The 26,216-nt window shown below is 36.4% G+C and overlaps 2 protein-coding genes across 3 annotated transcripts in view; one reads left to right on the top strand and one right to left on the bottom strand.

Annotated features, from left to right (window-relative positions):
- Positions 1 to 329: 329 nt before the first annotated feature.
- Positions 330 to 26,216, top strand: part of LOC125155618 (complement factor H-like) — a 116,611-nt gene continuing 90,724 nt past the window's right edge. The window contains exons 1-3 of one of the 2 annotated variants that reach the window (XM_047841071.1): positions 330 to 605; positions 24,344 to 24,529; positions 24,870 to 24,975. In XM_047841071.1, coding sequence (XP_047697027.1) covers positions 548 to 605; positions 24,344 to 24,529; positions 24,870 to 24,975 — 350 coding nt within the window. In that variant the 5' untranslated portion in view covers positions 330 to 547. The remainder of the gene's footprint in view (positions 606 to 24,343; positions 24,530 to 24,869; positions 24,976 to 26,216) is intronic. The other variant, XM_047841072.1, reaches the window with a different exon arrangement.
- On the bottom strand, positions 7,376 to 7,772 carry LOC125155621 (60S ribosomal protein L36a-like). Its single transcript, XM_047841077.1, has one exon. It carries the CDS (start codon positions 7,746 to 7,748, stop codon positions 7,428 to 7,430), a length of 321 nt encoding a protein of 106 aa, XP_047697033.1. The 5' UTR covers positions 7,749 to 7,772; the 3' UTR covers positions 7,376 to 7,427.

The raw sequence follows: 26,216 nt of genomic DNA, 5'->3' as shown, positions 1-26,216 counted from the left end.
CCTCTGAGCTGTCAGCACAAAGCCTGACTAATGGCTTGAACCCACAAGCTGTGAGATGATGACCTAAGGTGAAGTCAGAGGCTTAACCAACTGAGCCACCAGGTGCCCCAGTAAATGATTTTTAAAGGAGCTTTTATTATTATCTTTAGAGGTTTACACATGATAGACCTGAATGGGTTTGGATAATTAGAGAGTTAATGAAATCCAAAGTTTATCACCGGTTACACATTCTTGCACATTCCAAGAACCTGAGCACATTCCAGCAGAGAACATGCCTGGGTTTATAAGAACAAACCAAAGCAGGTCACAGCATTAACATTCAGTGGGAATACAGTGAAAATCTGATTCCAATACTGGCATTGCTGGGGCTTGTAACCGATTTTTTCTTTTACTTTGCAAAAGTTTCTGATGGGCGGAGCATCTAGTAATCCCTTTCATTCCCAAACTGTGTCTCACTTCCTGCTCTAATCACAACTTTTAGCAGAAGAGCAGCTGACATAGAGTGAGCAGTGTCGGCTATTAAATGTGCCCCTAAAGGATCGTCAAAATGAGATTTTCAGCACAGGTTGTTTGGCTTATGTGGTGGACTGTTTGTGTTGCAGAAGGTAAGAGTGAAAAAAGAAAGCCTTTTCTGTGTTATAAAACATTTTCTGTTCTGCTTTTCACAGTGGTATTAGGAATTTGGTCTAGATTGTGATTTAATTACTGTTCTGTAGCTTAATGTGTGAGTGGCTTTTGACATTGTTAAGTTTCAAAAAATAGAAGCAGCTTATTTAGATGTCGTGATTATTCATCATCATAATTTTATTTAATGTAAAAATTCCAAACATGTTTTAATATTTTGAAAGCTGTAATATAAGCATTTCCCTTGTAATTATCATAAAACATAATTTTATGCTTGGAATTTTTACCCAAATGCTTTCTGTGAAAGTATTAAGAAGCATATGAACATATATAGAACCAGAACAGAAATTAGACAATAGAAACCTTCAAATCATCTAATGACTAGATTTATCTCAGATATAGATGTTAACTCTTTCTAAAGAAGAATCCCTTTAGCATTTACAACTGTTATTGTCACGGCCTTAAAAGTCTTATAGACAAACAAGCATTACTTGTACCTTTGGCATGAATATTATCATATAAATTTGAAAAAATTGAATATGCAATGTTTGTAAATCCAAATATTCTCGTGGGTGTTTTCCTGTGGTTGTATTTGAGGTATATTCTAGAAGACCAGTCTAAAGACTATTCTGAAGAGAATAGTGAATATGAATGTAGAAGATTTTATTTTCTGGCATTAGTAAGGGAATTTCTAGACATATAATTAAATTTAATTCTAACACTACTTCTCAACAGATTAAAAACTTTCTTTGGATGGAATTTGGTTTCTAGTTCATGATAGGAAACTATGTGATACTATTTGATTTACTTTTTTTGAATGACATTTTTAAAACAAATGAGTTACCTATCATTCACAAATTTCCAAAACATTTCACTAAGTCAACAAATTTTTTTGAATGCTTGGTTCCTGTCAGCCTCTATGCATTGAGAAATACCAACAAATAACACTAAAGCTCTGTCATTGATGGTGTTTCAATCTAGAAAATGAAGGCAGATATCTCTCTTTAGTTATATTCCTCAGTCATTTTTTTAAGGTTTATTCAAATATGCTTAATTTTTTTTTCTGAGACACGGAGCATTTTTAGTTTCACATTCTGATATGCTATTGCTTGATTTTTAGTTCAGAAACCTTATATCCAGCCACCTTTGAAACTAGCTATACAATCATTTCCCTGCATATGTAAATATTGCAGTGTGTATTCAAATGTAAAATATTATTGTATTGGCAAAGAGTTCCAGAACACTCTTAATGCTACAAACCATTACAAACATCTTTTTCTGTACACAAGTGTTTTTGTCTTTTCTTTAGCAGGAGTATGTTCAGTGTCTCAATATTTACATATTGTTTGCCTAGGCTTTATGTAGACATCATTTGTCATGTAAGGAAGATTTGTTTTCTTTCCAGCTCATGTTTAAAACTCAAGAATTGATGCCAAGTTTAATTAAACTGTTTAAGTGATTACAAAGTGGAATTTGAAATTTTAAAATCGGGTGCTATAAAGCATGTATTAAAAATTAAGTAATAGTGATTTAAACTACTTACTTACATAATCAATTCCAGCTGACTTATTTCACCTGTATTTTCTATTTCATCAAAATGTGTTTAAATGTGGCATCCGTTTCTGCTGGTGAATTGGGCATTAGCACTCTACATACTATGGTGAGACTGACTCACCGTATCTGGCTACTTCCTAACAGAGGAAGTATAGCATTACTATTTAAAGCAATCCTTAGGTTAGCCTCATGATTTTCACAAAAGCACACATGATGCACAAGTCAGTAGGAAAAAAATTACATGAATTTTCAGCAGATATAGAACTGTGATTTATTCCTTCTTTGCCAAAAAGTTCTAAAACTGGTTTGAAATGCCAATTCCATCAGTCTACCATACCTAGCAAATTTCACTCAGCAAGATAGCCTTGCTCATTAAAAATATCTATATATCCTTCAGTAGTTGCCTCTAGCTTTATTTCCCATGTAGAAATAAATATGAAATAGTAAATTGAGATATTGAGAAATACCAAATTGAATAGTGAATGGTAAATTGAGGAATTGAGAAGACAGTTTGGAACACCAGCACAATCTGCTTTACTCAACCAGTCTTAATGTTTTAGCATTTCATAAATTGCCTCTGTCCTGTTCAGAGTGAACATTCCTCAAAAAATCCTCCTCACTCTAAAGAGGAATGATAGCCCATAGGAAGAATTTATTGGCCCAAGTTTCATGGAGACCAGTTAGTACCTTTTTGATGCAATAGGCTCTCTGCTTTGCCATTGCCAGGTGTGTAGAAACATTAGTTGTTTTCCTTGTAAAACATCGCAGTTGAACGAATCACCACAGGCTGCTAAGAACTGGTCATATTTACAGGACAAAGTTTAGAATAACTGTCCCTCAATCTTACCACATAGTTTCTGTTTTCTGGGATATATTATGACCAAGCTTTTCAAGTAGACCATTTAGACTTCGGGTCTCAAAAGTGTATAATCTTTGAAAGTAACCCCAGCCCAGAAATTCTTGGCTGAGAAATGTGAAAAAATTAAAACCTACTGAAACATGTCCAAGTACACACTGGCTATTCTTTTTGGAGAGATATAGGTGTTATCTATTTCTGGAAGCTTAAAGGGCAAAAAATGTTCTTTCAGGACTTAAAATATATTATAGATCAAAGCTAGAGAGATTCTCTTCTATCAGAAAGTAAAGCAAAATAATTTTTATATATTGTTTCAATGCAAGATGGTTTCAAGTTTGAGTTAACCCTAAGTGGGAAGAATAATTGATATTGTAAATCATAAGAATTATTTATAAATTAATTAAAAGTACTATTTTATAAAGTATATGTGAATGTTATACATAGTTATCTAATCCAGAACTTGAGGTGATGGTTTTTAATCCTAAATTCTATGTTTCAATTCCAAAGTGATAAATAAGAATTCTTCTTCTCCCTTCACAAAAAACCCAAGTTTTCAGAAATAGTTGTCTGGTGTTTACCTATGTGATGTAATTTAAGGTTGTGCAATAGCCCAACTGCCTTCAATATCATCTTTTCTTTGAAAATGTTGTAGGGGCACCTAGGTGGCTCAGTCAGTTAAGCATCTGACTCTTGGTTTTGGCTCAGGTCATGTTCTCACAGTTTGTGGGGTTGATCCCCATGTCAGGCTCTGCACTGAAAGCTGGAGCCTATTTGGGATTTCTCTCTCTCTCTCTCTCTCTCTCTCTCTCTCTCTCTCTCACTCTCTCTGCCCCTCCAGTACTCACACTCTATCTCTAAAAATAAATTTTGAAACATTAAAAAATATAAATTGTATTTAAAAAAAAGAAAATGTTTTACACATATAAATTCAACAAATCTGAAATTTGTGTAGAATGAAAAATACTCTGAATACTTTAGAACAGTTAAATCTAGTATTATTTACTGAATATATAGTGAATTATTATAAGCTGAAAAGTTCTGTATTACAATTTTAGTGAGGAAAGTTAGAAATGGATGATGAGGGTGAAGAACAGGACTAAGAAACTCTGGAAGGTGAGGTGGCCCTGGGGAGGGGAGATCTAATGGGTGAAGCGTGACAGTGAGCGCCATGAGAAGGGTCAGAGCACACGCCCCGGGAGTGTCACGAGAGGGAGAGGTGTGCCACAGCAAGCCTTATTTTTAATGTAGACATATCTAGAGAATCCATATGGTACTCTTCTGCCTGCACATAACGTTAAACTAGAACTGAATTATTAAGTATTGCTGAAATTGTTCTTAGCTGAAAGTAAGTCCCCCAATGACACATAAATTAGTAGGTTCTTCATCTTTGGCCTTTGATAGCTAGGGCTTCTGCCAAAGTCTACATCGATCCACTTTGCTCAATTCCTCATTGTTATACAACCTTTGCATTTTTCCTTCTTCCCAGTTATGCCTCCCCCTCACCCCACTCACCATCCCCTACCTGCCCAGGATGTAAGATTTTCCCAACCAGTCTATCCTGTACTCACTTACCTGATGTGCTCTTTACCTATATCTTAACAACTTTAACTAGTTTCAGAATATGGTGCATAAATAAGAGATGATGTAATTGAGGTAAAAAGTGCTATATTTTAGGAAAATATCACAAAAAAAGAACAAAAGGAAAGGGGTAAAAATATTTGAAAGAGCACTTTTATGTGTTTGGACATTTTAACTGAGAGAGCCAAGTTTCTCAAACCATGTTGACCAAAAATGTAATAGATAGGAAAGTGATTATAGAATTGTTCCTTCAAAGGCTCCCCAAAGCCTTTTTGAACAAAATTAAAATGATTCGTGACTTCAAAATTATGGCATAAATTCAAAATTAAGACATGTAGACAAGAGGTACAATGGAGTTACAGATAGCAGAGTTTCTTGGGTTCATGCAGTAGAGCTTTGAGATCACTGCACGTGTTCTCATGTCTTACCCTTTACATTGGTTACCGTCTACTGTGCTCTTCCCATGGGTTGCCTGCAATCTGCAGATATAATGGAAAGGTTCCAAAAGAGCTTCATATTCATCCATTCATTCTTTCATTCATTTATTTTCCCATCCAATGGTCACTTTTTAAGTGACTGCTAAGTGACTGCTAAGTGCCAGGCATTAGGACTAGCATTTACCAAAAGGCCATTTAGTGGGGAAAACAAAAGAAATGATTATTGTATTTCATCAACATATTGTATTTTACTGTATAAAGCATTGTGATGGAGACAAGTAAAAGAGAGACTACAGGATCATTTAGAGGAGACAAGAAATCCAAGTTGGAATGAGAGTCTGGAGTGGGATCAGGTTGGGGAGTTTGTTTGTAAGAGGTGGAATGAAGAGAGCCAAATCTGTCAGGGTCACGATGGCATCTTGGGTAGGCTTTGAAGGTTGGATGGGAGTCATGGAAATAAGGATGCCAGGGAGGAGGACATTCAAGACTGAGGAACATGGCTCCTGGGTGGCTCAATTGGTTAAGCATCAGACTCTTGATTCAGCTCAGGTCATGATCTCAGTCTTGACATTGAGTCCCATGTGGAGCTCCACACTGGGAATGGACCCTGGTGGGATTCTCTCTCTCTCTCTCTCTCTTTCTCTCTTTCTCTCCCTCCCCCTCTCCTTCTACCCCTGCCCCTTCCTTAAAACAATAAAAGGAAAAATACCAAACAAAAAAAAACTGAGGAAACAACAATTGTGTTTACAAAGGGCTCATAGTAGGTCTGTAAAAATGGAGGATTGTGATCATCCCCACCTTTCTAAATCTGCCATCAGTTACAATTCCACAAGTACCAAGGGTGAATTTGGGTATAGTGTGTGCTGTTTTTCTTCTTTTCTTTTTCAATCCTTATCCTCAAGATTATCATAATTATTCAGATGCAAAATCATTCCTGCTACAGTTTTTAAAGGTCCTCGTTTTAATATCACCCGGTAACTAAGCTCCTTTTTATAGCAACTAGTCAATATATACTAACAATTTACTTTAAGAAGCTACCATTTTGACTTGGACAATAATTGGCATTAGGTAGTAGCGACCCAAATACTACACATTTCACGAAATTTGATTTCAGAGATATATGCAAGCTGTATCTTGATAGTAACTTGTTTGAATCCTAATTATGGCATTCTTGTATTCTGCCCAATTTCTTATTGCTATGACCTATTCTCCCATTTGCTTTTCATAATCCTGGAATTATCTTTTTGGTCTTTACGTTGTTAAAATTTCAAGAAGAAATTGCGTAATCATATTTTAAAAAATTTTAAGTGTAAGTTTATTTTTTCAAATGCTTTAATAGTGTAATGTAATGTCTATCTGCTTTTGCCTGAGGGTTTTTTTTTTATTTTTTATTTAAAAAAAAATTTAATGTTTATTTATTTTTGAGACGGAGAGAGACAGAGACAGAGCTTGAGGGGGGCAGGGACAGAGAGAGAGAGGGAGACACAGAACCCAAAGAGGCTCCAGGCCCTGAGCTGTCAGCACAGAGCCCGACACAGTGCTCGAACTTGTGAACCACGAGATCATGACCTGAGCTGAAATCGGCCACTTAACTGACTGAGCCACCCAGGTGCCCCCCCCCGAGTTTTTTTTTTTTTAAACTTCATTACAACTGATATTTTCTTTATAGAGGTGTATGTATTCTTTGCCACATATCTTTAATTATTCTTGTGTTATTTGTAAAATAATCTGAATATATCTTATTTTGAAAAGTTATTTGGATCATATCACGTATATGCATATGTAACTAATATTCATATATACCAATGAGAAGATAGGTAAGAAGTTTAACATAAAATATCTATTTTTGCTATTTCCATTTTGTCCATTTTATTTATTTTTTCTTAAAAAAAATTTTTTTTAATATTTATTTTTGAGAGAGAGAGAAACAGAGTGCAAGCAGGGGAGATGTAGAGAAAGAGGGAGTCAGAGTCCAAAGCATGCTCCAGGCTACAAGCTATCAGCACAGATCCCAACGGTGGGGGGTCTTGAACTCTTGAACTGTGAGATCATAACCTGAGTGGAAGTTGGATGCTCAACCAACTGAGCCACCCAGGCGCTCCTTGATTTACATTTTCCACCTTGATTTTTAGTTTTGCTTTATAATATATTCTAGTGCCTACTAAGTTTAGAAATTAGGCTACTTAAAAAGTAGTATCTCCTGTTCTTTTTTTCCCAAAATAATTTTATTTTATATATTTATTTTTTTAAATTTCTCCACAAAGGGAATTTTATTGAGGGCACTAGCTTATTTCACGCTCAAAAGACCAACTGCAACCAAATGACATGAACATAACCTCAAGATTTTATTGTCTTCATAACATAACAAAATATGAAGCTTAGAACTGGATTACTTGGCCCTTTCTCTTCTTATCTCCTCCCAGTTCAAAATGCTTGCATCTCTTAATGGCCAGCATTCTCTTAGATCTGTAGTTGGGCTCAACACATTCAAGCCTCAGAACAATCTTCTTTGTGGTTTTAGCCTTTTTCTGGGAAATTGGCTTAGTTTGCCCACCATAGCCACTCTGCTTCCTGTCATAACACCGCTTTCCCTGGGCATAAAGAGAATCTTTGTCTTTCTTGTACTGTGTCACTTTGTGGGGTTGGTGCTTGCCACACTTCTTGCGGAAAGTCCGACAGGTTTTAGGAACGTTCACCATGGCTGCAAGAAGACTATTGGCACAGAAAGAGCTCCCAAAATAATTTTAGAAAAATAGAGAAATTGTGCAAAGAGCCCAACTTGAGTCTACCAAAACAATCTGGTACACATTTGATTAATGTTTTCTCAAATATATACTTTTATCATGATTTACTTTATTCAATTAAGAACACTTTTCAAATAACAGTTTATAGATATATTGACATTAAAAACAAGTATTTAGGTGTGTGTTGTATGTTAATCATGCCCCTTTAAAATTTGAAAGTGGAAAAATTCAGTAAGTGATGATTATTAAACTATCAAGGATATTTGTTTAACTTTAACAAAAATTTTGTAGCTGTGTCCCTCAAATTAAAGCAAAATCAATCCTATTCCTATCAATTGCCAAATCTATTCACACTCTCACTTAGGGACAAAATAATTTTTTAAATCTTTTTTATGTTTATTTATTATTAAAGAGAGAAAGAAAGGATGCATGTGATGGAGAGGGCAGAGAGAGAGAAAGAGAGAATCCCAAGCAGGCTCCGCACTGTCAGTGCAGACCCCGATGCGGGGCTCGAACTGTGAGATCATGACCTGAGCCAAAATTGAGAGACAGACACTCAACTGACTGTGCCACCCAGGCGCCCTGGGACAGAATAATTTTTTATTATTTTTTAAATATTTATTTATTTTTGAGACAGAGAGAAATCACGCCCAAGCAGGGGAGAGGCAGAGAAAGAGGGAGACTCAGAATCCAAAGCAGGCTCCAGGCTCTGAGCTGTCAGCACAGAGCTCTTCCTGGGGCTCGAACATACCAACCCTGAGATCATGACCTGAGTTGTAAAATGCTCAAACCACTGAGCCTCCCAAGTTCCCCAGAATAATTTTAAATTATAAAATCAGACCAAGAGAATAAAAAGTTCATCAGGTAGTGTTTTATACATATGTATGTATATGTATATATATATGCATGTATATATACATATATATATATACACACACACACATATATATATGTGTGTGTGTGTGTGTGTGTGTATATATATATATATGTATATCATTTAACTGGCATTAGATGACTACAAAACACATAAGATGAAATATTCATTGTTTAAACCTAAGTAATACTTAAGACATAAGAAAGATCAGTTCATTCATTAATGTAGAACTTGTGGAGAGAGATGGCTATTCAAAAAAAAAAAAAGAAGTCAAAAGCTAAGTCCTACCTTAAAATATGTTTGTATGCTTTTGAAATATATTTATGTTACTTATTTAATAAGCCCCCTGCCCTGTTTCTTCAAGAACTGCCAACTTAATTCAAGCAAATGCAGTTGTTATTCATACATGCAAACAATTTGGCTACATGGGGTAAAATAACTTTTTGTTTAATTAAAAATCTTTTCTGAGAATGTGGTTTAACTGAGCTTGAATGGTTTTTTGGTCAATTCAGACAAGCAAAAGTCATGTCATAAGATCTGCTTTATTACTGCTAGAACAAAGATAGTGACTCATTTAAATATTTTGTTAGGACATGAGTTGTATTCAGTGTATTGAAGATAAGAACAAAAGTTATCAGGAAGTAAATTTGAGGTTAGAAGATCTTCGTATTAAAGAAAATCGCTCCATTCTGTAAAACAGGAAGGAGATGGTCATTATTCTCTGGGAGCTTACATGTGATGGGGATTAGACGAAATGCTTGTAAACATAAAAGTAATAATGAATCGTGAACTATGTTGTGAAGGAAGTAAGGTAGGGGCCGGGGGAAAATGACTGGGGTACAGAGACTTTAGCTGGGCTAATCTTAAGTGGGTCACTTTGGGGAAATAATATTTCAGAAGAGCCTCAAAGATGAGACAAAGGCAAGTACCAAGAGTCTCTGGTGCACACGTTCCAAGAGAGAAAACAACCAAAAGACCTAAAGGAAAAAATACATTTGAGATGCACAACAACATACAAACAAACCAGGATGGTTTTGGTGTGATGTGTAAATGGTATAGGTGACATGATGACATCAGAGAGAATGGCAAGAGCCAGAAAAGGCATTCCAAGGGCAAGGTAAGGAGTTCACAATGTCTTACAAGTAAAAGCAAAAGCCACCAAAGATTTTAATCACAAGACTGGCATGACCAATTTTGCAAAAAAAAAAATCCTGTGTAACCCTGTGGAGTATGGAGGCTTGGAGACTAGTTAGCAGCTGTTTCTTAGTCAAGGTGGCAAATGATCATAATCAGAACTAAAATTTTGAATATGGCAGTGGAAAGATGGAGAAATGGAGTAGGGGGTAGTGATACCGTTTTCTTACAGTCAAGAGATGCCATTAAATTCATGGAAAAAGCATCAGAATTTTAAGAATTATTTGAAAGGGTAATCGATATGAGAACTTTTGTTCTACAGTAAATATATATACACAGTAAATATTGTGAGAAGCTGATAGGAATGAGAAGGAAAGCCGGCCAAAAAAAAAAAAAAAAAAAAAAAAAAAAGCCAGCCAGATGTCTTGAGAGAGAAATCTCGCGAGAGCAGATACAAAAGGGGGCCAGCCAGATGTCCAAGGTTGGATACTCCCCTTGCATGCTTTTGGCTTCCGAAATCTTGCTTGCCCCCTGCACCCGCCAACTGCCCATGTAGCACAATTGGTAAGAGCCCCCTCCCCTTGTTTTTCTTCCTTGAGCCCCAACAATCCTACCCATAAAGGGAGGCCAGCACCAGGACCCAGCAGTCAGCCTTTGGAGGTGACTCCGCTGGGCTGGCACCGGTGAGAAACAGTCTTTCCTGATTTCCCAAGTGTGTGTCTCTTGTCTTTTACTGGGCACCGAGAATTTGCTGTAACAGGAAGATTATGTGAAAGACATGTCTCCTTGTCTTTTCCATCTGGTTGTTAAAAGCAATTAACCAAATTTGAAAACTCAAGAACTAGTGGTATAAATATATTATCTTGAAATATAACCAAAAGAAAATGTGTTTGCTTCAGGCTACCTAATGGTCTAGTGTGTGTGTGTGTGTGTGTGTGTGTGTTGATTATTTCAATGTTCTGAAGATGGGTTACTCTTTTGGAAGATTCGTTAGTTTTAAAAAAATAATTTAAGGGGCGCCTGGGTGGCGCAGTCGGTTAAGCATCCGACTTCAGCCAGGTCACGATCTCGCGGTCCATGAGTTCAAGCCCCGCGTCAGGCTCTGGGCTGATGGCTCAGAGCCTGGAGCCTGTTTCCGATTCTGTGTCTCCCTCTCTCTCTGCCCCTCCCCCGTTCATGCTCTGTCTCTCTCTGTCCCAAAAATAAATAAACGTTGAAAAAAAAAAAATTTTATAAAAAATAAAAAAATAATTTAAATTGAATAAATTAATTGATAAAAGCTTTATTACTCTTACCTTGCATTAACTTAATAGGATAAGGAACTATTTATCAAAATGTTAATATATTACTGAAAAATAGTTCCATAACTCAAAATATTGGCATCTTTGTTTGAAATTTAACTTATTTTCCCAATAATCTGAATGCCATGAAGTATGAATTTATAAAATGAAAAACACACTTATTAGCCTTTAATTAAGCATAAAATATTCATGTGAAAACATGAACATTAAATTGAAAAATGAACAACAAAAAATCTGGCTCTTTGGGAGTGGGGGAATCCAAAGAGGTGTTTGTGGTGTTTTATGGTAGGATATTAGCACCATCTAGTGGACAACCAGAATGTTTACTTAAATTCGAAAAATCAAACTGTAATGTGGAATCATTTATTAAAAGTTCCCTAACATAAATGTGCTAAAAATTTGCTAAAACATCAAAGAAAAAATACTGCATATCAAATCTCACACAAGTATTATTTACTACACAAAAATATCATTTTTTTAAATGTTTATTTTTGACAGAGAGAGAGACAGAGCATGAGCAGGGAAGGGGCAGAGAGAGGGGGAGACACAGAATCCGAAGCAGGCTCCAGGCTCTGAGCTGTCAGCATGGAGCCTGACGCGGGGCTCAAACTCACAGACCGCGAGATCATGACCTGAGCCAAAGTCAGACGCTCAACCAACTGAGCCACCCAGGCACCCCCTGTGTTCTTCTCTAGGATTTTGTTGGTTTCCCATCTCATATTTAGGTCTTTCATACACTTTGCATTTATTTTGTGTATGGTATAAGAAAGTGGTCCAGTTTCATTCTTCTGCATGTTAATGCCCAGTTTTCCCAACACTGTTGAAGAGACTGTATATTTTTTTCCATTGGATATTCTTTCCTGCTTTGTCAAAGATTAGATGACCATATAGTTTTGGGTCAATTTCTGAGTTTTCTATTCTCTTCCACTGATCTATGTGTCAGTTTTTGTACAGTACTATCTTGGTATTATCTCAGTATTGTCTTGGTGACTCCAGCTTTGTAATACAGCTTGAAGTCTGGAACTGTGAGGCCTCCAGCTTTGCTTTTATTTTTCAGGATTATTTTGGCCACTCAGAGTCTTTTGTGGTTCCATACAAATTTTAGGATTGTTTGTTCTAGCTCTGTGAAAAATTCTGGTGGTGCAGCAAATGGGTGGACTGATTCGGGTGCTATAGGCATTTAATGATATTTGTTCTTCCCATCCATGAGGATGGAATATTTTTCCATTTCTCTGTGTTGTCTTCAATTTCTTTCATCATTGTTCTATAGTTTTCAGAGTACAGATCTTTTACCTCTTTGATTAGGTTTATTCCTAGGTATCTTATGGGTTTTGGTGCAAATATAAATGGGGTGAATTATTGTATTTCTCTTTCTACTGCTTCATCATTGGTGTATAGAAATGCAACAGATTTCTGTACATTGATTTTGAATCCTGTGATTTCACTGAATCGTGTATCAGTTCTAGCAATTTTTAGTGGAGTGTTTTAGTTTTCTGTATAAAGTATCATGTTGTCTGTGAATAATGAAAGTTTTATTTCTTTCTTGATTTTTAATGTCTTTTCTTTCTCTCTTTTCTTTTCTTTTCTTTTCATTTCTTTTCTTTTCTCCTTTTTTGACTGACTGTTGAAACCAGGACATCTAGTTCTATGTTAAATAACAATGGTGAGAGTGGTCATCCCTAGCTTGTTCCTGACCATAGAAGAAGTTCTCAGTTTTCCTCATTGAGAAGTATATTAGCTGTGGGTCTTTCATATATGGCCTTTATGAGGTACGTTCCTTTTTCCCTATTCTGTTGAGTTCTTTGTTTTTGTTTTGTTTTTGTTGTTTTTTAGAAAGAGAGAGAGCATGTGAAAACATACATGTAAGTCAGGGGAAGGACAAAGGAGAAGGAGAGAGAGTATTAAGCAGGCTCCACACCCAGCAAGGACCCTGACATGGGGCTTGATCTCCCAACCCTGAGATGGTAACTCGAGCCAAAATCAAGAGTCAGGCACTTACCAACTGAGCCACCCAGGCATCCCAAGAGTTTTTATCAAGAATTGATATTGTCATATTGATATTATCAAATGTTTCTTCTGCATCTATTGAGAGGATCATATGGTTCTTATTCTTTCTTTTATTAATGTGGTGTACCATGTTGATTTGTGGATACTGAACCATCCTTGCAGCCAAGGAATGAATCCCACTTGATCTTGGTGAATGATTATTTTAATGTACTGCTGGACTTAATTTGCTAGTATTTTGTTGAGAATTTTTACATCTAGGTTCATCATGGATACTGGCCTGTAATTCTTTTTTTATTTTGGTCTTTGTCTGGTTTTGGAATTAAGGTAATGCTGACCTTCTAGGACGAGTCTCGAAGCTTTCTTTCCATTTCTATTTTTTGAAAGGATTTGGGGAGAATAGGTATTAACTCTTCTTTACTTAAAAAAATATTTATTTTTGAGAGTGCAAGTGGGTGAGGGGCAGAGAGAGAGGGACAGAGGATCCAAGGTGGGCTCTGAGCTGTCAGCAGAGAGCCTGATGTGAGATTTGAACTCACAAACCACGAGATCACGACCTGAGCTGAAGTCAGACACTCAACTGACTAAGCCACCCAGGTGCCCCAGAATTAATTAACTCTTCTTTAATTGTTTGTTAGAATTCCCCTGGTCCTGGACTTTTTTGTTTGTTTGGGAGATTTTTTATTCCTGATTCTATTCCTTTGCTGGTTATCGGTCTGTTCAAGTTTTCTATTTCTTCCTGTTTCAATTTTGGTAGTTGATATGTTTCTAGGAATTTATCCATTTCTTCCAGATTGCCTAATTTGTTGGCATATAATTTTTAATAATGTTCTCTTATACTTGTTTGTATTTCTGTGGTGTTGGTTGTTATCTCTCCTCTCTCATTCATGACTTTATTTATTTAGGTCCTTTTTCTTTTCTTTTTTGTTAAGTCTGGCTAGGGGGCTATCAATTGTATTAATTCTTTCCAAGAATCATTCCTGGTTGCATTGATCTGTTATGATTTTTAAAATTTGTTTCTATAACATTATTTCTGCTCTAATCTTTATTATTTCCCTTCTTCTGCTGTTTTTTGGCTTCGTTTGTTGTTCTTTTCCTAGCTCCTTTAGGTGTAAGGTTAGGTTGCGTATTTGAGATTTTTCTTGCTTCTTTTTTTTTTTTTAATTTTTTTTTTCAACGTTTATTTATTTTTGGGACAGAGAGAGACAGAGCATGAATGGGGGAGGGGCAGAGAGAGAGGGAGACACAGAATCGGAAACAGGCTCCAGGCTCTGAGCCATCAGCCCAGAGCCTGACGCGGGGCTCGAACTCATGGACCGCGAGATCGTAACCTGGCTGAAGTCGGACGCTTAACCGACTGCGCCACCCAGGCGCCCCTTTTCTTGCTTCTTGAAGTAGACCTGTATTGCTATATACTTCCCTCTTAGGACTACTTTGGTGCTTTCCAAAGGTTTTGGACTGTTGTGTTTTCATTATCATTTCTTTCCAGGTATTTTTTTATTTTGACTTTAATTTCCTGGTTGGCCCATTCATTCTTTAGTTGGATGTTCTTTAAACCCCATGTATTTGTTGTCTTTTCAAAATTTTTCTTGTTGTTGACTTCAACTTTCATAGGGTTGTGGCCTGAAAATATGCACGCTATGATCTCAATCTTTTTGTACTTGTTGAGGTCAGATTTGTGACCTCATATGTGATCTATTCTGGAGAATGTTCCATGCACACTCAAAAAGAATGTGTATTCTGCTGCTTTAGGATGAAATGTTCTGAATATATGTGTTAAGTCCATCTGGTCTAGTGTGTCAATCAAAGTCATTGTTTCCTTAATGGTTTTATGTGTAGACTATCTGTCCATTGGTAAGTAGGGTATAAAAGTACCGTACTTTATTGTATTATTGTCAATGAGTTCCTTTATGTTTGTTATTCTTTTATATATTTGGGCATTTAAAGTTGGGGGCACAAATGTATACAATTGTTAGATCTTGATGGAAAACCCCTTTATTATGGTAGAGTGCCCTTCTTTTTCTCTTGTTACAGTCTTTGGTCTAAAATCTAGTTTGTCTGATATAAGTATGGCTACTCTAGGTTTCTTTTGATATCCATTAGCATGATAAATTGTTCTCTATCCCCTCACTTTTAATCTACACTTTTAATCTATAGGTGTCTTTGGGTCTAAAATGAGTTTATTGTAAGCAGCATATAGATGGGTCTTGTTGTATTATCCATTCTGATACCCTATACCTTTTGATTGGAGCATTTAGTCCATTGACATTCAGAGTGATTGTTGATAGATATTAATTTAGTGCCATTTTTTAATTTGTTTTGCCATTGTTTCTGGAGATTTTCTCTGTTCTTTTCTAAAGTTTGTTGCTTTGGTCTTTCTTTTCCACTCAAAGAGTCCCCTTTAATATTTCTTGTGGAGCTGATTTAATGGTTACAAATTCCTTTAGATTTTGTTTGTCTTGGAAACTGTTTATCTCTCCTTCAATTCTGAGTGACAGCCTTGCTGGATTGAGTATTCCTGGCTGCATATTTTTCCCATTCACCACATTGAATATATCATGTCACTCCCTTCTGCCTGCCAAATCTCTGTGGAGAGATCTGCTGCTAGCCTATTTTATCTTCCCTTTAAAGTTAGGGACTTCTTTTGTGCTGCTTTTAGGATTTTTTCTCTATCTCTATATTTTGTGAATTTAACTACAATATGTTTGGTGTTGGCCTGCTTTTGTTCATTTTGATGGGAATTCTCTGTGCCTCCTGGATTTGGATGTCTGTTTCCTTCCCCAGATTAGGGAAGTTTTCAGCTATAATTTCCTCAGATGATCCTTCTGCCTTTTCTCTTTTCTCCCTCTTTTTCTTCTGGGACTCCTGATATGAATCTTATTACACTTTAAGGAGTCACTGAGTTCCTTAATTTTACATTTGTGGTATAATATTTTTATTTCCCTCTTTTCTTCAGCTTCAATATTTTTCATAAGCTTATCTTCTAAATCACTGGTTCATTCCTAGTTTCTTCCATCCTAATGGTCATTACATCCAGTTGCATTTTTCATTTTGGCCTAACTAGTTATTAGGTCATTTATCTCTGTGGTAAGGGAGTCCCTGGTGCATTCTACGCTTTTCTCAACCCCAGCTAGTGTCCTTATGATTGTTGCTTTAGACTCTGAATCAGGCATATTTCTTATATCTGTTTCATCTAGATCCCTGGCTGTAACCTTTTCTTGTTCTTTCTTTTAGGATTAATTCATCTGTCTTGGTATTTTGTCTAGGTCTGTCTTCTTCTGTATGTTAGGAAAGCCTATTATGTTTCCTACTCTTCAGAGTAATGGCTTTATACAGAAGAAGTCATGCACTGTCCAGCACCTAGCACTTCAGGAAGTGCCTCTGGTGTCTGCAGTGTGCTGCTGTGTTTTGGCTGCTCTTTCCTATAGGTCATTCCTCTGCAGAGTTTCTCCTTGCCTGCAGTGGGTAATATTTAGACCTTGGCCAGAGTGTGGCAAGTTTTAACTAGGTCTGCTCTGGTCTGCTTGCTAAAAGAGATCTGATGCTATTTCCACTAGAGCTGAAGCTTTTCAGCACTCTATGGTCAGTAGACATGGTGCATGTGGGGGAGTTTGTGCTGGTCACCTGGGGGCAGAAGCCCACAAAGCTGGTTCTCAGGCACACCTGCCCCAGTAAAGAAGCACCTTCAGAACACAGGGGTATGGGACTTGGTATAAATGGTTTAGGCCGCCAGGTTGATGCTCTGCTGCTTACTGAAGTTAGTTTATGTTGAGGGGTGGCGAGGGGGAAATGGTGCCAGCCCTGTCCCTCATTCCTGGAAAGGGGACATCATGCCCACCACTGTCCAGAATGCCCTCCTGGAGAGGGAATAATCTCCAGTCACGTGTCCCAGTTGTCCTTCAGATTCCTACTTTCACCCTGACTGTGTCTGGGCTCTCTGCTTGCCTGGCGGCACAATGCACCTGTGTTCTATCCCAGGCAGGCTGGTTGAGTTTTAAACCTCAAAATTTTAGGGACCTGGCATGGTGCAGATGCATGTTGGTCCTCTGGGGAAAGGTCTTGCCACACTGAGACTGATGTAGGTTTGTCCTAGAAGGGCAGTTGTACCACAGAACAGGGCTGTGGGTTTGGAGTAAAGCACATCAAAGAGCTGATGTCTGGGTTAGCCACCTTCAACAGGTGTCTCTGCACCTATGTTGAGAGGCAGGGGAGAGAAATAGTGCTTGCCAGTTCTTTTGTCCTGGGGAGAGGGAATGCCACCTCTCCAACATGTGCTCTAAAAAGGGGGAACCGTATTTCACAATGTGTCCCAGAGGATCCTCGAATAGCACCTTCTGCCCCCTGGGCCTATCTGCTCTCCTTCTTCACAGGAGCACTGCAGTGCCCTGAGGGCTTCACACCAGCCATGCAGAAGACTTCTAAACCTTCAGTATTTGAGCTCTACTGGTCATAAAAACTCACAAAAATCAGCCCCTTTCATTTGCCCAGTCGTTTTCCTTGTGCCAGTCCCTGTATGCTCTTCTCTCTCGCTCTCTCTCTCTCTCTCTCTCTCTCTACCTCTCTCTCCTTTCCTCTTTCCATGACCAAGGCTCTCTTCCATAGTACCCATGATTGATTTTTCCCGCAAAGCATTGCTCCACACCTCCTACCTTCCACAATGTGGCCCCTTCTCTCCCTCTACTTATGCAATTTTTCCTGTCAGTCCTCAGATCAGTATCTTGGGTGTTCATAATGATGTGATATTTATCTAGTGTGTTCAAGGGATGAGGCAATCAGTCGTTCTACTACCCCACCCTCTTCCTGTAGTCACTCTAATATCAAGGGTAGTTATACCTAAATTAAGCAGCAAGCAGTATTAAAAATATTAGCAATTATGGGGTGCCTGGGTGGCTCAGTCAGTTGAGTGTCGGACTCTTGGTTTCAGCTCAGGTCTTAATCTTAGGGTCCTAGGATCGAGTCCTGCTTCAGACTTTGTGCTGAGTGTGAAATCTGCTTAAAATTCTCTCTCTTTCTCTCTCTCTCTCTCTCTCTCTCTCTCTCTCTCTCTCTCCCTCTCTCTCTCTCCCTCTGCCCCTCCCTCCTCTCTAAAATAAAAATATGTGTAGGCATGAGCTTCATATTAACATCCTGTGATCTCTTTATATGTCATTTAATTTTTTTGCAAAATAAGAATCATACTGTAAATGCAGATTCTGTTACTTTAATACCTTTATTGTGAAATACAATATATGAGTGAATAAAATATGAATCTACCATATTACAATCATAATAAATCACCATGTCAAGAAGCAAAACATTCCCAGCATCCCTGAAAATCCCCATGGGTTTCTATTATGTCAATAATCCTACCTTTGCTCTGGAAGAAAACATTATCTTAATATTTCTGGTAATTACATTTTTGCTCTTCTTTAATAGCTTTACAGCCTATGTACACATCCCTAATATATACGTTTGTTCTTAAATTGTATATAGTTGAAATATTCCTAAAAAGTCACCTATGTGTCTTTTACTTCATGTGATTATTATTTCGTTTCTTTTCAGGTCATTTTGTAGCATTGGGTGGACTATTGCATTGCATGAATATACCATAAATTTTATTTATTTATTTATTTATTTGTTTACTGATGGATATTGGAGTTGTTTCTGGCTATTAAAAATCATATGCTAGAAATATTGCCACACATGAAATCTAGTTCACATGTGTCTTAGTTTCTCAGTGATGTATTCCTAGGAGTAAAATTTCCAAGTAATAAGCAATGCATACTTTGAATTTTCACTACAAGTTTCTAAATTCTTTTCTATTGTGGTGGTTCCCATTTTTCTTTGTACCAACAGTTCCTAATGCTCCACATTATTTCCAAATGGTGGGATTTTTTAACTTGTTAAATTTTTGCCAATATCATGTTATTTAAAAAAATTTTTTTTAATGTTTATTTATTTATTTAAAAAATTTTTTAACGTTTATTTTTGAGATGGAGACAGGGCGTGAGCGGGGGGAGGGGCAGAAAGAGAGGGAGACACAGAATCTGAAGCAGGCTCCAGGCCCGGAGCCGTCAGCACAGAGCCGGACGCGGGGCTCGAACTCACGGACTGTGAGATCGTGACCTGAGCTGAAGTCGGACGCTTAACCGACTGAGCCACCCAGGCGCCCCTGTTTATTTATTTTTGAGAGAGAGACAGAGTGTGAGTGGGGTAGGAGCAGAGGGAGAGGGAGACACAGAATCAGAAGCAGGCTCCAGGCTCTGAGCTGTCAGCACAGAGCCCGACGTGGGGCTTGAACTCAAGAACCATGAGATCATGACCTGAGCTGAATTTGGACGCTTACCACCAGGGCCACCCAGGCGCCCCTGTATCATGTTATTTTACTCATGGTTTATTATGGTTTTCATTTTCATTTTCAGTTTGAGCAATTTTTCATCAGTTTTTTGATCACTTGGATATTCTCTTTGGTGAAATATTTATTCAAGTCCTTTACCCACTAAAATTTTTTCTCACTGGCTATTTCAGATATTAATAGCAACGTTATTTCTCCTTGCATATTTTATATAAGTTACTGGTGAAGTCAACTAGTTTTATAAACTGAGATTGGAGGGGTTTTTGGGGTTTTTTTGCATGCTTGTGTTATAGGACTCTGGAGGATTGTTTTGTTTTGCTTTAAAGATTTTCTTTTTTAAGTAATCTCCACACTCAACGTAAGGCTGAAACTCACAACCCCAAGATCAAGAGTCACATACTCTATTGACTGAGCCAGCCAGGCACCCGAGAACTCTTGAGGTTTTTAAAATCTCCTAGCAATAGTGAGATCCTGCCTCCTGAGTCATCACTGCCTATATCCACTAAGGGGAAGGGGTGAAAATTTGGCCAGAGCCAGATACCTCCCGGCATTCCCTGAGGTCAGGATGCAGGGCTTTTGTGGACAGCGCTCCCAGGTGTAAAGTTTAGGAATTCAGCTTCATAGCATGCCACAAATTTTGATATATATCATATTTTCATTATTGTTTAGTTCAATTTATATTCTAATATGTATTGTGATTTCTTCTTTAGCCCATGAGTGATTCAGAAATGTTGCTTAACCTCAAAACTTTTGAGATTTTTCCAGTTATTTTCTGTTAGCAATATCTAGTGGTCAGGCAATATACTTAGAGTGATTTCAATCCTTTGAAATTTATTGAGATTTGCCTATAGTCTATTTTAGTGAATATTCCATGTGTGTTTGGAATGAGTATGTATCTGCTGCTGTTGAAGGTTGCATTCTGTAACTATATAAAAGATTGCTTTGTTTAATAATTGTCATGCATTCTATATCCTTATTTGTCTATCTGCTTGTTTACCAGACACTTGAAGTACATTTAAATCTCAAACTATTATGACAGATTTGTTTACTTCTTTTACTTCTATTATATCTTGAAGACATATTATTACATTTATGTACAGTGACATGCTGGCAATTATATAACAATCAACTATTAAACAAAAAGGAAAGAGTCTTGACTTATAGAATGTGCCAGTTCATATAGTGTAAATACTCATGATATGGTCAATTTCAAGTTACAAATGTGACATCACTGAATACTGTATTGCAAAGAGATGTGTATAATTAGCTTCTGTGAGTCAGTGTGAGCCAACTCCAGCAATCATTCTAAATGTTTATACACATTTAGAATTATTACATCTTTCTGTTAAAGTAGCTCTTTTATTGTGAAATGGCCCTCTTTTTATCTAGCAATACTTTCTACCTTAAATTATTATTTGTCTGATGTTAACATACTAACCCTTTTTTGACTAATATTTTTATAATGTATCAGTTTTCATCATTTACTTTCAATTTATCTATCCCATTTTATTAAGAGTAATCAGCATGCACTTCTGTTTTAGTTTGTTTTCCTCCAGTCAGTGTTTATATTTTAATTGGAGTGCTGAATCCATTTACATTTATTGTAATTGCTGAGACAGTTAAGCTCAAACGTAACATATTGCCATTTATTTTTCATGTCATCTCTCCTTTGTTGTTCTATTCCTCCTTTTCTGCCTTTATAAAATATTAATGAAATGTTCTTTACTAACTCACTATATAATTTCTATTAGTAATATATTTCCTAATATTAATGTTTTACAGTAAGCATACTCAAATTATTACAGTCTACACTAAATTAATACTTTTAATATACTCTAAACTATATAAACATTAAAACAGTTTAATTTCATTTGTTATCTCTTGAAATTTTTGTTATTATTGTTATGTATTTTACTTCTGAATGTTTTATAAACACTATAAGACATTGTTACTGATTTTAAGTCAATGGTCTTTTTCAATTGTGTTAAAACATACATAGCACATTATTTATTATTTTTCAGTAGTCTTTTTATTAACCCATATGTTTATTTTCTTCAGTCTTGCTCATTTATTCTTACTCTTTTTTGGCTTATCTATGGGATCATTTTCCTTCAACCTAGAGAGTTTTAGGAGGGTTTTTTTGTTTGTTTTTTTGTTTGTTTTTTAGTGTCAGTCTGCTATTATTGAATGCTCTCTGTTTTTATTTGTTTGAGAATGTGTTTCTATTCTCCTTCATTTTGCAGTATATTTCTACTGGGTTCAGAGTTCCCTATTGCTGTTCATTTTTCAGCACTTTAGAAATGCCAGCACACTGGCATGTCTAATGTCTTCATGCTTCAGTAGTTACTGTTACAAACATGGCTGCTATTTTCATTGTTCTGACAGAAATGTGTTCTTTCTCTGTCTACTTTTAAGAATTTGTGTTTCAGGACAAAAGAGTTCTGCCTAATTGACACAAAGCCCACCCCCATCCCCTAGTTGTCCCCATTCTTCTGCCAAGTACTGCACAGGGATCCCCATTCAGAGGTCCTCCCTGGGGACCTGAGAGTTGATATTTTTTAAATCAATTTTAGGAAACTCTAGCTATTTTTTATTCAAATATTTTTGTCTTTTCTCTCCTCTAGTTTTGGAACTTTAATTAAACAAACAGGTATCACTTTGCTTCACACATTTCTTGCACTCTGTTTTGTTTGTTGTTGGTGTTTTCTACACTCTTATCTTTCTGTATTCATTTTTTATATTTCTACATTAGTCTTATTCAAGTTTAATATATTTGTGTTCTGCTGTGTCCGTTTGGCTCTTAAGACCATCCAATGTATCCATATCTCAGATATTTATTTGTAATTTTAGTATAACACATGGTTTCAATTTTCTTTTGAATATCTGTTTTTTAAAATTTATTTTATCTATTGTTTCCCTGTCGTTCCTTTAACATACTTAAAATAGCTATTTTAGTGACCTTGACACTAATTCCAACATCTGAATATGAGTGTCTGGCTTCCAGAATCCATTTGTTTTTGCTTCATTTTTTATCACATTTTTTGCTTCTTTATGTATCTTTTAATTTTTTATACAAAGCCATACATTTCATATGAAATAAATGTAATGTAAATGTTCATATTATTTACCATCCCCCACCCCAATTGACAAGAGTGTTTGCTTTTTATTGATCTAATCAAGAAATGAGCTCAGATGGGTCTGAGTTGCACTTCTGGTTTGAGTCAGTCCACTTCTGGTTTAAAAAGTCTAAAAGTAAAGACCTTCTTGCCTTTTTATCAAGAATCTGATTGGTCTCATCTTCATCCATCCCAAAATACTCTGAGGGATTTATCCTGCTTTTCTGATGTTTTGACCTCTGTTCTTTAATCTCACACTGAGTGACTTTCAAATTTGGCAACTGTTTTGATGAGGATACAGGTGTGTATTTGAAGCAGGATCTTTTTCTTATTGGGACTTTTTCTATGAAACTATAGGAATTTTTACTCGACTCTTAGGCTCCAGCAGAGCACCCTCATTGTGCAAGGTTTCAGAATTTTTCCTGTTAGACATAACTCCAAAAGTGTCTGCTGCTTCTTTCCCTCATTAACATCCCTCCATTCAGGCAAAGCCTAATCTTCAATCCATACCCAGAGTTGGCAAACATAACCAGGTAAGAGATGGCCAGAAACAATATGTTGCTAAAAGAGGCCTTTCCCACTTTGGTTTAGTTCATTTAATCACTTTTCTTCTCACTATTTCCAGGATTTCCAGTTCCTTTCAACACACACACATGAAAACACCCCTACTGCTCCCCGCCCTCCCCACACAGAGTTTGTTATTGTTTTTCCAATTTGCTGTAGGATGTTGTTTTGTTCCAACCTATTTTGTCATATTTGGAATATTCCCATGCAATTTTGTATCATCTTACCACACTTTATTTCACTAACTAGAATTTATCTACCTGTAATGCATATTGTACATGTCTTTAATTACTTATTTAATAACTAACTTCCCTGGTAGAGTGGAAACACTTGAGATCAGGTACTTTGTCTCTTTTTAAATTTATTGTTTTTCTTCAGAACTTAGAATAGCACTGAGTAAGTATTTTCCAAATCAACAGATGAATAGTAGAATGCAGTGCAGCAGTTAAGAATAATATAAAATCTCACCCGTATTCCCTGGCTAAGAGGTCAGGGGTAGCAAATGTTCCCTTACATTCATTTTTCAACTTTCTGTTGGTACACAAATTCCAACTGGCAGATTTTGCCACTATTCTCACCATTGATGACCTTTGTGTATGTTGTCCTTGCATCCCCAAAGGATAAGTCATTTTTTAAAAAGATTTTGTATTTATTTTGAGAGACGAAGAAAGAGAGACAGTGCAAGTGGTGGTCGTGGGGGGGGGGGGTGGACAGAGAGAGAGGGAGAGAGAGAATTCCAAGCAGGCACAGTGCTATCAGCACAAAGCCTGATGTGGGGTTCCATCTCACAAAAAGCGAGATAATGACTTGAACTGAAATCAATAGTCCAATGCTTAACTGACTGAGCCACTTAGGCACACCAAGGATAAGTCACTTTTAGCTCTCTACAATGGATATCACTATTGTTCCACAATCTTCATGAAGTGGCATACATTTGCAGGCTGTCAGTTTATTTTCAGGTCTAAAGTAGTGATAAAAATAACAAATAATATCATTATTTTGATAAAAAAATAATAAAGTAAAGTAAAGCAATTTCTATGGAAAGCTATTTTTACAAATTTATGTAAATTCAATTTCTGTAAGGTAAAAAAAATATATATATATTAAGACATACATTTGGATGGACATGTAACAGCATAGGTATTTTTAAAAGCAAAAATAAACTAAACATATTGTAAACCTAAATAAACACTTTAGGCAATTCCTTTGTTTATTGTTTTTAGATTGTAAAGGACCTCCTCCAAGAAAACAAACTGAAATTTTGTCAGGTGTCTGGTCTGAACAAAACTATCCAGAGGGAACTCAGGCTACATATAAATGCCGACCTGGATATATAACTCTTGGATCTATTATAATGGAATGCAAGAATGGAGAATGGGTGGCTCTTAATCCACTGAAAATATGTGAGAGTAAGTAATTCATACATTTCTGAAATTTGTGAAAACTTTAGTTTGAAAACACTGAATGTTTGATATTATAGAATTATTAGCTGAATTATATCACAATTATTTAAATACAAAATAATATACCATCATTATTCTTAATAAGGAGTTGTAATCTTCCAAAAATAAAAAAAAAACCCAACCATATAGATAAGTTTAATAATAAAATGATAACTTTGCCATTTTTCACTTTTCCACATCTTCAATTATGTCCTCTGATGTAATATTAAGTCATTTTCCTTGAGCTCCTACATAAAATGTGTTTCCTGTGTTACTTAATAAAATTATATTATTTTTTTCATTTTAGAAAGGCCCTGTGGACATCCTGGAGATACATCTTTTGGTACTTTTCAACTTGAAAGAGGAGAAAAGTTTGAATATGGTGCAAAGGTTGTTTACACATGTAATGAGGGGTATGTAGTCAATATGAAAAGAGATTTATAATTGAGATGATTATAATTTAGATAGTAAATAGGGACTGTACTGATTAGTATTTTTAAGGTTACTTTATTTTTCTATGAGCATTTTTATAAGTACCGTAACAAGTAGCCTGAAAAATTAATCTATAATGGAAATGATTATATTTGGATACCTTATTATCTTCTCAACATTGAAAACTTAAAATGAATCATAATTATGCTGAGAAAGTGTAGTTCTAGGAGGGCTGGAAAATAGTATACATATAAATTAGGATTTATTCCAACAAGTCCTGACTGTATTCTATTATGTGCAGAGTATATGGGATTTCAGTATGTCAGGGGCAGTGGGAATGGTAACAAAATCATATTACATGACTGATTTAAGCTTTTAAAATTTAAAAGAAGTAAATGTTTTACACTGAAGTAATAATAATTACCATTATTTAAATTTCCATGGTCTGAAAATTACTCTTATCACATGGACCAAAAGTGCTACTACCTTCATAATCATTGACTCTGTTCTCTAAACTCCTGCTGGATTTTCATGGTTAATCTTAACACTGTAATACCTCTTAAGTGTTCTTTATTCCTGTTATGCCCACCCAGGTCAACAAATTGTTTTGAAGAAAGTTTCATACTTTGGAAAAACAGCATCATTACAAGTTTATACTGCATATATAAAAATAGGATCAAAATTACAAATTGATTTTTATTACTCTCTCATTTATTTCTTGATTTGAGGCAATAAAATATAATATTTTATTTATTTTTTATTTTTTTATTTTTTTTAACGTTTTTATTTATTTTTGGGACAGAGCGAGACAGAGCATGAACGGGGGAGGGGCAGAGAGAGAGGGAGACACAGAATCGGAAACAGGCTCCAGGCTCTGAGCCATCAGCCCAGAGCCTGACGCGGGGCTCGAACTCACGGACCACGAGATCGTGACCTGGCTGAAGTCGGACGCTTAACCGACTGCGCCACCCAGGCGCCCCAAAATATAATATTTTAAAAGTTAGGGTTTGGAATAAGCCTGCATCCCCAAAAATTCACCACTTAATAACTGTATCATTTTTTTTTTCTGAAATTTATTGACAAATTGGTTTCCATACAACACCCAGTGCTCATCCCAAAAGGTGCCCTCCTCAATACCCATCACCCACCCTCTCCTCCCTCCCACCCCCCATCAACCCTCAGTTTGTTCTCAGTTTTTAACAGTCTCTTATGCTTTGGCTCT

Source organism: Prionailurus viverrinus, chromosome F1 (assembly GCF_022837055.1).
Source record: "Prionailurus viverrinus isolate Anna chromosome F1, UM_Priviv_1.0, whole genome shotgun sequence".
Taxonomy (NCBI): domain Eukaryota; kingdom Metazoa; phylum Chordata; class Mammalia; order Carnivora; family Felidae; genus Prionailurus; species Prionailurus viverrinus.
This window is presented reverse-complemented; position numbering and strand designations above follow the sequence as displayed.